This window comes from Nicotiana sylvestris, chromosome 1 (assembly GCF_000393655.2).
Source record: "Nicotiana sylvestris chromosome 1, ASM39365v2, whole genome shotgun sequence".
NCBI classification, from domain to species: Eukaryota; Viridiplantae; Streptophyta; class Magnoliopsida; order Solanales; family Solanaceae; genus Nicotiana; species Nicotiana sylvestris.
Genome location: NC_091057.1, coordinates 94,415,131 through 94,426,659, shown reverse-complemented (window position 1 = coordinate 94,426,659; position 11,529 = coordinate 94,415,131). Strand labels below are relative to the sequence as shown.

The following is an 11,529-nucleotide window of genomic DNA, read 5'->3' as shown; positions in this document are numbered from 1 at the left end:
ACACCACATTAATGAAAATATAGACAAAAAGGGACAGTACCAAAAGCTGTATAAAAGCAGAATAAAGACAACAAGATAGTAAGGTGATCAACAATGAAAGAAGATAACGGTTAGTCATAAAAACCTACTACCAACAGAAAGCGAGATTGCGTGTCAGTACTACTGTTATGAACACTCTAGACTACCTACTCTACTACCCTAATCCTCAACCTCCATACATTCCTACCAAGGGTCATGTCTTCGGTCAGCTGAAGTTGCGACACGCCTTGCCTAATCACCTCTCCCCACCTCTTCTTTGGCCTACCTCTACCTCTCCGTAGACCCTCCAAAGTCAATTTCTCACACTTTCTTACTGGGGCGTTTGTGCTCCTCCTCCTCCTCCTCACATGACCAAACCACCTAAGTCGCGCTTCCCGCATCTTGTCCTCAATAGGGACCACACCCACCTTGTCTCGAATAACCTCATTTCTAATCGTATCTAACCTGGTGTGCCCGCACATCTATCTCAACATGCTCATCTCTGCTACCTTCATATTTAGAACATGAGTGATCTTGACTGGCCAACACTCAGTCTCATACAACATCGTCGGTCTGATCACCACTCTGTAGAACTTGCCTTTAAGTTTCGGTGGTGCCCTCTTGTCACACAAAACACCGGAAGTGAGTCTCCATTTCAGATTGTTTATCAAGAATTATTAAATTTAACTCTCGAAATAGTGAACAAGGATTTAATTTAAAATTAAAAGAAATATCATTTCTTTGGTACATAACTAGTTATACATAGAAAATACGGAACAACAAATATACCAAAAATATTTAAAAAGAGTTAAAGTTGTCCAATTAGCTGAAGGTTATTAAAGCAGCGACTACTAAAAAAATTTATTTAAAAAAAAAAAAAGAGCATAAAAATGGTTTGCAATCTCAAATTGCAAACTGTATGAGAATATCTTATTAAACTTTGGACTCAATAATTCAAAGCAATGACTATTCAGAAGTTTTTTTTTTAAAAAAAAACATAAAACTAATTTGCAGACTATAGTCTCTGGATCATTTTGCTAAAAGATTGTTAATATATTATCTCATTTTTTATTTCTGTGTCATTTTGGCACAATTTATTAAGCAAGAACTCGTTTAAGGTATGCTCAAATATTTGTTAAAAACTTTAGTTGCTTATTATTATGAGCTCAATTGAAATATCACTTATGAGTATAACCTTTTGAAAGATTCCCCTAATGAATCTGGTCGAAATTTCAATTTGTCTCCCTTAAAACGGCAAGTTCTATTGAGAAACCAAGTGATAATCAAATTTTCTAAGTCAAAAGTTATCTTTCACCATCAAAGAAACCATCATAAAGATACGCTAAAAAAGGCTAAATATTCTTATCATCAGTTTATAGAAAGTAAATCTTTGCTTCTACTAAAATTATCTTAAAACTAGAAAATTGAAGTTTGATTTAGCAAGAAAGTATGAAACAACGTAAAAATATTCAGAAAAATTGTTTATAAAAAGAATAAAGTAATATTTATTTTTTGTAAATTAAAAAAAAAAAGGGATGTAGAAATAATGTATATAATTAAGAGCCGTTCCTATTTAGTTGGGTTTGTGGAGAGTTTATCCCTAATCAAACTCTAATTTCAGCATTTGAAGATAACAGAATCTCCAACTATTGCGTTTGAACGTTTGAATATTGAATACTACTAACTAGTAACTCCCATAACAAATTAAAAAAAGTTATATTGTCTCTCTACTCCTAGCATGAACAGTTCTGATTTCTCCTTTACAGTTTTACAAGAAGAATATTCAAGATTTTCTGGTAAATTTCTCTACTCTTCCTTTGTTTTGCTCCTTATCTCCTCTAGATTGTTTAAAGAAAAATAAAATATCTCTAAAGTAAACTATTCGTCATTTACTAGCTAGGATGACAACTGAAATTAGGTAATTTCTTTAAGAACATGAACCTCATATTATCTTATACATAAAGTAGTAAAACTCCAATTATGAAGAAGAATATGCTCTCGCAGATATATGTAAATTGCAAGTATACGACAGTAGATAAATATATGGTTAGGTGCACCAGAAGAAGCATGACTACTCAGTGCTCTCGCTGCACAAAAAGCATTTTTACAACAACTACGCTTTAATCCCAAACAAGTTGGGGTCGGCTATACAGAAATCCTCAATGTTAATGTTTCTCCATTTAAATTGGCCAACATAATTCACCATGAATTGGCTAGTTTCACGTTGCTCACCTACCACAACCCTCCTCCTTTATCCGAGCTTGGGACCAGTGATGCGCTCTAGCTGCAAATAAGCATTTGTATTACCTTAAAATAGCATACCTGAAGTAGAATATCCAACTAAGACATTTTTAAATTAATCTCTACATAACATTCTTTACATAATAGCCCTGTATTAGTATATACATCGTCCTCAACAAAAAATAATCTCTGCATTATTTTCACCGCATAGCCATCCTACTTTACAGTCTTTGCATAACTAGATTGCGAACCAAATGACCCGTTAAACATTCGGTGGGTGAATCTCATTCAACCAAGGGGTGTCAACTAACAACCCTTCGTCAGAAAATTATATTATATTGCTCGATAAAAAATTTTGTTTTATATATTTTTACTATATGTTGAGTCTCCTTGACTTTTCAGTGTATTCAATTTTTTATATTTTGACACTGCTTACTGAAAATCTTGGCTCCGCTAACGTTACTGTAAAGACATAAAGGCTCCTATATATATGAAGGAGGGCTTATTGCTATATATTTTGCAGGTTGATTAATTAGGGGAGATCCTGATTCGAACATCTTAGCTTGAAAGGCCCTAAAGTTTGAACCCTTAATGGATTGGAAACAACAAAATTATGATAAGATGGCCACAAGGAAAAACATTGCATCTCCATCCAGGTAAAAGTTGGTTTTCTTTTACTTTTTCATTTTCACGTATTAAACCTTTTAATGTTGTTCTTTTATTCTTCTTACCCTTTCCTTTCAGGAAATCAGTGTCTGCTTCATCATCAGATGTTCAGCTCCACATATGTGGAGTACCATTTTCCTTGAATAGGGTAAGTTAAAAATCATGACAAGTCAAATGCACATCAGAATTATTTCAGTTTTACTAAGCTGTTGGTTTGTGTTGAACTTACAGGAAGTTTTGACTGCAAAATCTGCAAAGCTAGGTGCAGTGCTGAAAGAGAATCCTGAAGATGATGTTTCTCATTTGCTAGGAGACATTCCCACTGATTCCAAAACTTTTGAGCTAGTCGCAAGGTTCTGCCATGGTTTTGACATAAGCCTATCGCCTGAGAATGTTATTAAAGTCCTTTGCCTTGCTAACTATCTTGGAATGTCCGAGGATCACAGCACAAACAACCTCACAAAGAAGGCTTGTTTCTACTTTCAAAATAATGTCCTTCCTAGCTGGAACAAGTGTATTAAAGCCCTCAAATCTGCTGAAACCATTCTTCAACAAGCTGCAGATCTTGCCCTTGTCGATGCCTGTGCAGAATCGATCATCACCAAAGTAGTGCATGATCCAAGTCTTCTTGGAGAACCGATTAGGAACGTAACAACAACAGATGATGACAGTGAGAACGACGAAAGTACCTATAAGTCAAATGTGAGGAGGAGGCTCTTTGTTCTTGACTGGAAATCTGAGGACTTGACAGTACTTTCCATTGCTCTATACGAGCCCATTATTCATGCAATTATTCATCAAAATGTCCCTCTGGACTATGTGGCATCATCTCTGTTTCAGTATCTCATAAAATGGGTTTTTCCGGGGACTAAAGGAGAAGATGAGACATCAACTTATGAGAGGAATTCTCAGAGAGAGATCATTGAAGCAGTGGAGAGACTGTTGCCGCAAGAGAGGGGGCTGATCCCCTGTTCTTTGCTCTCTCAAATGTTGCAATCTGCAATAATGTTGGATGCCAATGCTGAATGTAAAAGTGGATTGGAAACTAGAATAGGAAAGCAGCTGGACCAGGCAACTGTCAAGGACCTCTTAATACCTGCACAAGGATATGCAAAAGAAGAGCAGTATGACACTGAATGTGTGAAAAGGATAATGAAGTATTTCTACAGCAATTACACAAACAAAGACAAATCTGGCCTGATCGTCGTGGCACAACTTATTGATGACTTCTTGGCTGAGGTTGCAAGTGACAGAGATTTGAAGTTGAAGACATTTTTAACACTAGCAGATTTATCACTAGCAGCATCAGAAGGAACTCATAGGAATTCTGATGGAATATATAAAGCAATTGATATATACTTGGACAAGCACAGATATCTCACGGATAGAGAAAGGGAAGAAGTTTGCAGGATGTTGGATTTCAACAACCTGTCTCCTGAAGCCTGTGAACATGCTGCACACAACGAAAAGCTACCAGTACGAGTGATGGTGCAGATTTTGTTTTCTGTGCAGTTGAAGTTGAAGGATACTGTGGCTAAGAGAATACAGAGGGGTTCTGGAAACCTATTGTTGAAGCTGGAAGAAGACGAGGAAGATGCGATGAGGACAAGCAGCAGTGAAGAGGAAGTGAAAGCAGAGATGGAAAAGATGGGAAGCAAGGTGCTGGAACTGGAGAAAGAATGTCATATGATGAGAAGGGCAATTCAGAGAGGTAGCTACCAGCACAAGATTCAGAAGGAGAAAACAAGCATGTGGAAAGAAATGAAGAGGAAGTTTGATTGCATGACAAGCTTGCATGAGACAAATTGCCATGTGAAGAAGAAAAAGGTGCATCCAAGATAGAAGATTTCTTCTTTTTTATCCAAGATAGAAGTTCATGGTTTCATCTTTACATTTTTATGCCGGAGTGATAAGGACTTACTGAATAATTAAAGATTAAATTTACATTCTCTTTGGAAATTAAGAGTATAAGCATGTTGATTATTTTCATCATCTCCTCCAAATAACAAAAGAGATAGGTAGGACTATTCTTTCATTGCATCTCCAGAAAATCCAGACTTTAATGCTCTGAACTTGTTTACAGGTTACAGCATGATGCCCATGTTTACTCATTTTTTCATTACGAAACACTAGAGTTCAGCATCAAGAGTTCAAGACACACTATAGAACGTAAAGATAAATTTTCCTCCCGGAATAAAGAGCTTTCACCAATTTGTAGTTTTAGGTGTCTAACTCGACACACACTTGCGAAGTCTTTAGTTATGGTGCAAGAAAAAGAACAGTTATGTAGGTCTAAACCCATATTTTATAGCACTAGTGCAAGCACTTGTTCATCGCAACAATTCCAAAATAATAGTACAACCAACAGTTATCCTCACAAGTGATACATACTGATAGTACAACCAACTTTTTTTTAAAATTGTGGTGTCCAAGCCAGCTTGGCGCACCTCCATTAATTCCATGAGGTACCTGCTATCTCCACCAGCATAGGTACCAACTCGGTCCATCAAGGTTTTGACATGTGAGAAGAAATCACCTAGTGTTTTTGCCTCTACTGGGCTTTGAACATGTTGTACAACCAACTTGTTCATGCAACAAAGCCAAAATGAATAACATAAGTGCTTTCACCGAGACCTGTTTTCTAGCAAACACTTTCAAGAATAAACATCTCTGCCAAGAGAAAAGTCGATACATCTTAATTAGGTCAGAACTGTACATAATTTCGCCAACAACGATGCAGTTAACAGCAGAGGTTTCACGTTGATAGGCAAAAATCTTGCAAACAAAGTCTCTGCTCCATCTCTCCATGAATAAGAAAACGAAAAGAAACGAAAAATGTCATGAAAATGCAGAAACCCAGAATTCCAGGATTCAAGAGCAAGAACAAATGGAGTTCACTTTGTCATCTTCCTCAAAAGAAGAAAGAGCTTCTCATCGAGCTTGAACTTTTGCACCTTGAGGGGATCACTTTTCAACATCAGCTGAAGTCCTCCGAAGGAGACATAAACCACTCTGACAAGAGGGAAAAGGAAAATGAACAAATCAATAGGCTGTCTAAGAGTGTGAATCTCTAAGCTTATTGACTTTTGAAAATCTAAGAAACAACGTCACAGCCACAAACTTATTCCTATGATAGGCCATGAGATATTTTAAATCATTCTATAACCTACAACAGTAGTGAAGAGAGCTTTCAGTTGTGTTAATTGTCCACAGGTACAGAGGCCTGGAGTTGTCTGTTCAGCAAGAACTGGAGAAGAAATACAAGAATAGAATTTCTTCTTGTGAATATCTGCCTTTTTCCATTCTTAACAAATAATTTTTCCTATCCAAACAACATATCTGACTGCATGATGAAATGGTGAAACATCGGTTAATGTTGACCAACCGAGATTGGATTTTGACGAGATCGGATTTGTTGGATAAATAACTACTATACTGGAATTAGTGGGTGCTATGTAATCCAAAGTGAAATTTAGATGGCGGACTGCTGCAAAGCTGCATGCACTGAATTTTTTTCTCCTAGCTTACAGATAGATCTAGAAGTTAAACCAATACATTGAATAAATGGGACGAGCAAGTACATACACTTTTTTGTCAGGTCCTGATGTGTCCATTGAGACCTTATAAACTAGCCCATGCACGATGTATTCAAATTTGTCAGCAAGAGATTTTTGCTCTCCCTGCAATTGAAGAAAGTTGAACCTACACATTACAACAACAACAACAACAACAACAACAACAACAACAACAAACCCAGTTTGATCCCAACGGGTGGGGTCCGGGGAGGGTAGTCTGTACGCAGACCTTACCCCTACCTAATGCAGGTAGAGAGCCAGTTTCCAATAGATCCTCGGCTCTGAACCTACACATTACTGTTGCCAAAAAGCCTTGGAGAAGCAAAAAAAGAGTAATAAAAAGAGGCTTCCAACATTTCTTAGTTGGTTTATAATGAAATTTATTTAGATTCGAGAAGATAAAAACCAAGTGGTTGGCTTTCCCCCCCCCAAAATATCTTTACTTCAATTTGGAGATCATCAAACAAAAGGAAAATAGAAGGCAAACCTACCCAAGAATTTACAGACAATGATATGGGCTATTTTGAATAACCAACTACTAGATCAAAATCACAACTTCCTTCCCAAATAAGATTTATGGACTTACCAAGCAGCCTACTAAAATCGTACAAATGATTAAATCTAACATATCAGAGAGAGAAGATTACCACATTTCTATTAATGATCAAATGGATCTTCCAAGACAATTAAATAGGAAGATTCAAATAAGTAAAAGGAACAAATACCTCAGGAGGATGGCTAGTTACAGCTGATCCATCCATATTCAACGTCTTTGATACAACCATCCTATACAACTCTCTTGGCTGCATAGGGTATAGTTCTGAGTTGATATCTAGCTGTATTGATGTTTCGCCATCATGACATCTTGCTTCTATGCGAGAAACTAAAGAAATTGACAGAAGCTTCAGTCTAAAGATCAATGATACAGAAACATAAATGCAACAGCACAACATAGTAAAGTTGATACTTGATAATGATAATAATTGTGCCTCCCCGAACATCTAATGTCACTCCCAAAACAAAATCAGAACAAACATACTGTACCCAACCAAAATACCCTGGTAGTTCTCATCTACGTTAAGCGAACTCCGTGTAGGATATAGAAACAAGTCAACCACAGCAAATTCTAATATAAAAATAATTAACAGTGGAAGAACTTTACATGAATCTGAAAGACATTCTGACATCAGAATTATCTTTTTTATTGCAGCAAGTAAATATCAACTTCTTCTCTATAGAAGGATCAACATCCACATACTTAGCTTATGCATGACAAACTTTATACATACAAATCTCTCTGAGTTAGCCACTTTTCATCCTCTTTTGTCAAAAGAAACACCCAGCTGATATGCCATTTAGTTCTAGGATGGATGCAGGAGATTTCATTAGTACCACATGCACCAGGGCATTGGATAGTACTAACTGGGGTCAATGCTCCTTATTTCTCATACCGAAAGGTAAAACCTGAACACTATAAGTTGAATGCTAAAACAGTCATCTAGTAAACAAAGAACAATCATACAAGTAAACCATGAAATCCAACTAACAATATTTCCAGATCTCAAATCTTATATCTGATTATAAACAAAGTGACAGGCAAAAGAAATGCATGACTGTAATCTGATGGAGTTTTGTCAGCTAGAGTTTAAGCTCAGTTGGTAAGACTTTTTTTTAAACAGGTCCAAGTGGAGAAGATTTGGGGAAGTTGTTTACTGCAACTGACTTAGAAAATCTAGCATTATGCGATCAACAATTCCTGACTTTGATGTGATGGAATTTTGTCAGCTAGGGCTTAAGCTCAGCTACGAGTTTTTTTTTAACATGTCCAAGTTGGGAAGACTTTTGCTGCAATTGACTCGAATATCTAGTGTTTATGCAGTCAATAATTCCTAAAACCACTGTGTACTTCATTCTAATAAACCTCTTGGCTCTTGTATTCGAAATCATTTTATGCCAATAAAATAACATTTAATCATCAAAAAGGAAGGTCCTAAAAGGGCTGACAAGTTTTAGTAACTAGATCTCCTTAATCAAAATATACTTGTCATTCTCATTCTACTATTCCTTTTAGCATATCCTTTAACATAAAGCACTTCCTCAAGGGAAAGAATATATCATGGTACCTATAGATCTAACTCACCATTCCATCTATTGGTCGTGAATGTTCTTTAAGAGTGTCTATAAAGAGTGAATGGGACTATATGGCATCTAGATGAGTATTTATTCACATATAGCCACACAGGTGCAAAATAAATATATTAGGTCCTAGGATGTGATTATTCCATAGCCAAAGATTTCCTAACATGCTCAGAAATATTGACTGTACAATATACTACTATTGGCACATTTCTACTCCAGAAAAACAAAACACAAAGGATCTCAAAGAATTTGTCTTACCAAGCCCAGCTTGGAATGCATCAATAGGAGATATCAAATAATCAATCCTTTCCTATTTATTTCCTCCAATCCCCACATAGTCCCTTTCCAAGAAACAAAAATGCGAGCTAGGAGAAGAATAAAGGTAAATAGTACAGAGACAGCACCACCTGGAGACCAACAATCGTCACAGTAATACTGTTCCTTAAAAGCATTGCATGCAGTATCAATATGATATGGAGTAAATGGAAGAGTATTACCTTTGTCATACTTTTTGCCATCAGCATCCACCTTTCGAACCTTAATAATTTCGTCAAAGTGAAACGCATCCATTTTCAGAGGTAAGCTTCCCGAAGAGATGTCACCTAATCATAAAAGGAAAAGAATCAAAAGGAGAGTCACAATCAGTGACAATCATACATGTCTAATCTTTTATCAATTAGGTGAGATAAATTGACTTATGCAGTAAATAATTTCATCGGATGTCCCCGATAAAATTGACTAATCTTTTATCATTAGGTGAGAGACAAGAAATCAGCAACATCCTAAAACTAATACAGGATTAACAAATGCCTAAATCAGGATGTGCTTCGAAAAGCAAAGGCCACAATAGTTTTTAAATCACTGTACGGGAGTATCTAAAAGTGATAATTGCAGTGGATATCAGAAAAGAAAAAGAAGAGGGGACGATCAAGTATCTTTTCACGAGAACCTTCTCAATCTTCAGAGGGATTAAGATCTAATCTCTCAGCACTATTCCCAGAAACGAAATAGCAGAATATGACCAACTTTGACAAGTTTTCTACCTCATCATAAATCTAAGCATCTTAAGTTGAGCAATACCATATTAAGAACTGAATATCACACCAGGTGAAAAAGAAACATAGAATAAAGAAAAAAGAAGAAATCGAAAGAACCTGAAAGTTGCAAAGCGAAAAAAAAAAAATTTGAAGTTATCCAGCACAAGTACGTCTAACATTTACAAATCTCGAAACAACTATGGTAACCAGGGGATAGAAGAAATTCTACAACGAATTTTCCCGGATAAGCTCAATACTCAAAGAAGAAAACAATCTTAAAATCAAACCTACCCCGTCCTGAGAAAACATTCATACTGTTCCTCTGTACTTAAATCAGTTGCACAAGAACAAACATTAAGCCAAGGAAATCCTTCCAGTTTTTAATTTCTCCAACTTTTATCAAGTTTGCAACTTTCCACCACTTCAACATAGTTGCCAATACCTTTACATAACTTGCCCGCATGTTCAAACCTATTCGACAACCTTTTTTTCCCCTGATATGGTAAACCCAGACCTACCCCCACCCCCTCCAAAACCACCCTACAAGTAGCCCTTCCCACATTGCTCCCCCGGTGACCCAGACTCCCAACCTTATGATTGGAGCTAAAGGGTCCTTACCACTAGGCTATCCCTCCCTTCTCATTCCAAAACTTATTCTATAACATCTTTAAAAAAACAATTACCTAATAGCATACCACTTCAGACCAGCAATTGGCTCAGAACTTCTTCATTTCCTGTTTAACCTCACTAACTAAGAAATAAAGGGAATTCGCTAAAATTCCAGAGTTCCAGTATCAAAGCCCCAGCATTGAGTGATCAAAAAACTTTCAAATTCAAGTTATTATCACTCAGATAGATAGCATACACTTCTATATCAATTAAAAAAAAAGGCTTATACACTTTCTCTGGAAGAATTGCCATGCAAGCAAACTGAGGATTGTGATATGTTATTTCATAAAATCACCAAATTAGTATCAAAACTATAAGCTACTCTTTAATAACTTAGTAGCAACATTTGTTCCCAAGCCCCACCGAGCTTGAGGAAATGTGATTCCCATATTCTTAATTCAATAGGAATTGAAACAACTTAAGCATCACCAAATACACCTTATTTTAAGAAATTATTGATCCTTCCATCGAGCTTTGTTGAAGAGCATCAACTATGATATAAAGAAGCCTAGCATATATCCCAAGCATATCAATTTACATTTTAGGTCATGCAACAATTTTCCAGCTTTTTTTTACCAAATCATTCTAGCATTATAACTCAAAATAATTGGGTCAACTACACATTTTCACCCGTTTCATTGAATACACGCATTGCATTCAATATTGTGAGAATTCACCATAATTTGACACTTTTCATGCGGTGAAATTAACCTATCAGATAAAATTAGACTAGTAATGGTGGTAAAATAGAAGAAAACTAACAAAAACAAAAAGTCAAGAGTCGATAACCAGTATAACTCCGAAAGAGTAACTAGTTTCCACAGTGGGAAGAAGGAAATTTTGAGAGCAAAAGAGACCAACCTGCAGCTTTGAGGAAGAGGGTTTAACAGTTCTTTGGTGTTTTCGCCTGTCTATTACAGGGTTTCAAGGGGAACTCTTTTTATGCTGACCTCCTTCCTTTTTCGATGATATTACATTTACGCCCCCTATGAACAACTGAAATCTAAATAAGTGCTACTGCTTGTCCTTAATAATTTGCCCCTCAACTTTGAGTCCTGACACTCGGATACACCAAAATGCTAGGTCTTTTTTTCTCCTGCTATTTTTTTTCTTTATTTATTTGATTGTTAACCGACTTTACATTTTTTCGTTATTCTACTTTCGGCAGATGTATTAACTTTTGT

General features: G+C 36.3%; 2 protein-coding genes across 2 annotated transcripts; one reads left to right on the top strand and one right to left on the bottom strand.

Annotated features, from left to right (window-relative positions):
* Positions 1 to 1,738: 1,738 nt before the first annotated feature.
* Positions 1,739 to 4,767, top strand: LOC104235998 (BTB/POZ domain-containing protein At5g17580). Its single transcript, XM_009789831.2, has 4 exons — positions 1,739 to 1,814; positions 2,783 to 2,915; positions 3,004 to 3,073; positions 3,157 to 4,767. Exons 2-4 carry the CDS (start codon positions 2,851 to 2,853, stop codon positions 4,765 to 4,767), a joined length of 1,746 nt encoding a protein of 581 aa, XP_009788133.1. The 5' UTR covers positions 1,739 to 1,814; positions 2,783 to 2,850.
* A 445-nt stretch (positions 4,768 to 5,212) lies between these two features.
* Positions 5,213 to 11,296, bottom strand: LOC104235999 (DNA-directed RNA polymerases II, IV and V subunit 8B-like). Its single transcript, XM_009789833.2, has 5 exons — positions 11,207 to 11,296; positions 9,137 to 9,241; positions 7,226 to 7,383; positions 6,511 to 6,605; positions 5,213 to 5,937 (listed from the first exon to the last, which is right to left on the bottom strand). Exons 2-5 carry the CDS (start codon positions 9,207 to 9,209, stop codon positions 5,820 to 5,822), a joined length of 444 nt encoding a protein of 147 aa, XP_009788135.1. The 5' UTR covers positions 9,210 to 9,241; positions 11,207 to 11,296; the 3' UTR covers positions 5,213 to 5,819.
* Positions 11,297 to 11,529: the final 233 nt, after the last annotated feature.

What these genes read in the sequence shown, in the direction of transcription:
- LOC104235998 (XM_009789831.2), top strand. Translation starts at nt 2,851, where the DNA reads ATGGATTGGAAACAACAAAATTATGATAAGATGGCCACAAGGAAAAAC. An exon ending in AACATTGCATCTCCATCCAG is followed by an intron (nt 2,916 to 3,003) that starts GTAAAAGTTGGT and finishes CTTTCCTTTCAG; the next exon opens with GAAATCAGTGTCTGCTTCAT. An exon ending in TACCATTTTCCTTGAATAGG is followed by an intron (nt 3,074 to 3,156) that starts GTAAGTTAAAAA and finishes TTGAACTTACAG; the next exon opens with GAAGTTTTGACTGCAAAATC.
- LOC104235999 (XM_009789833.2), bottom strand. Translation starts at nt 9,209, where the DNA reads ATGGATGCGTTTCACTTTGACGAAATTATTAAGGTTCGAAAGGTGGAT. An exon ending in TAACTAGCCATCCTCCTGAG is followed by an intron (nt 6,606 to 7,225) that starts GTATTTGTTCCT and finishes CTTCAATTGCAG; the next exon opens with GGAGAGCAAAAATCTCTTGC. An exon ending in TCAGGACCTGACAAAAAAGT is followed by an intron (nt 5,938 to 6,510) that starts GTATGTACTTGC and finishes CCCTCTTGTCAG; the next exon opens with AGTGGTTTATGTCTCCTTCG.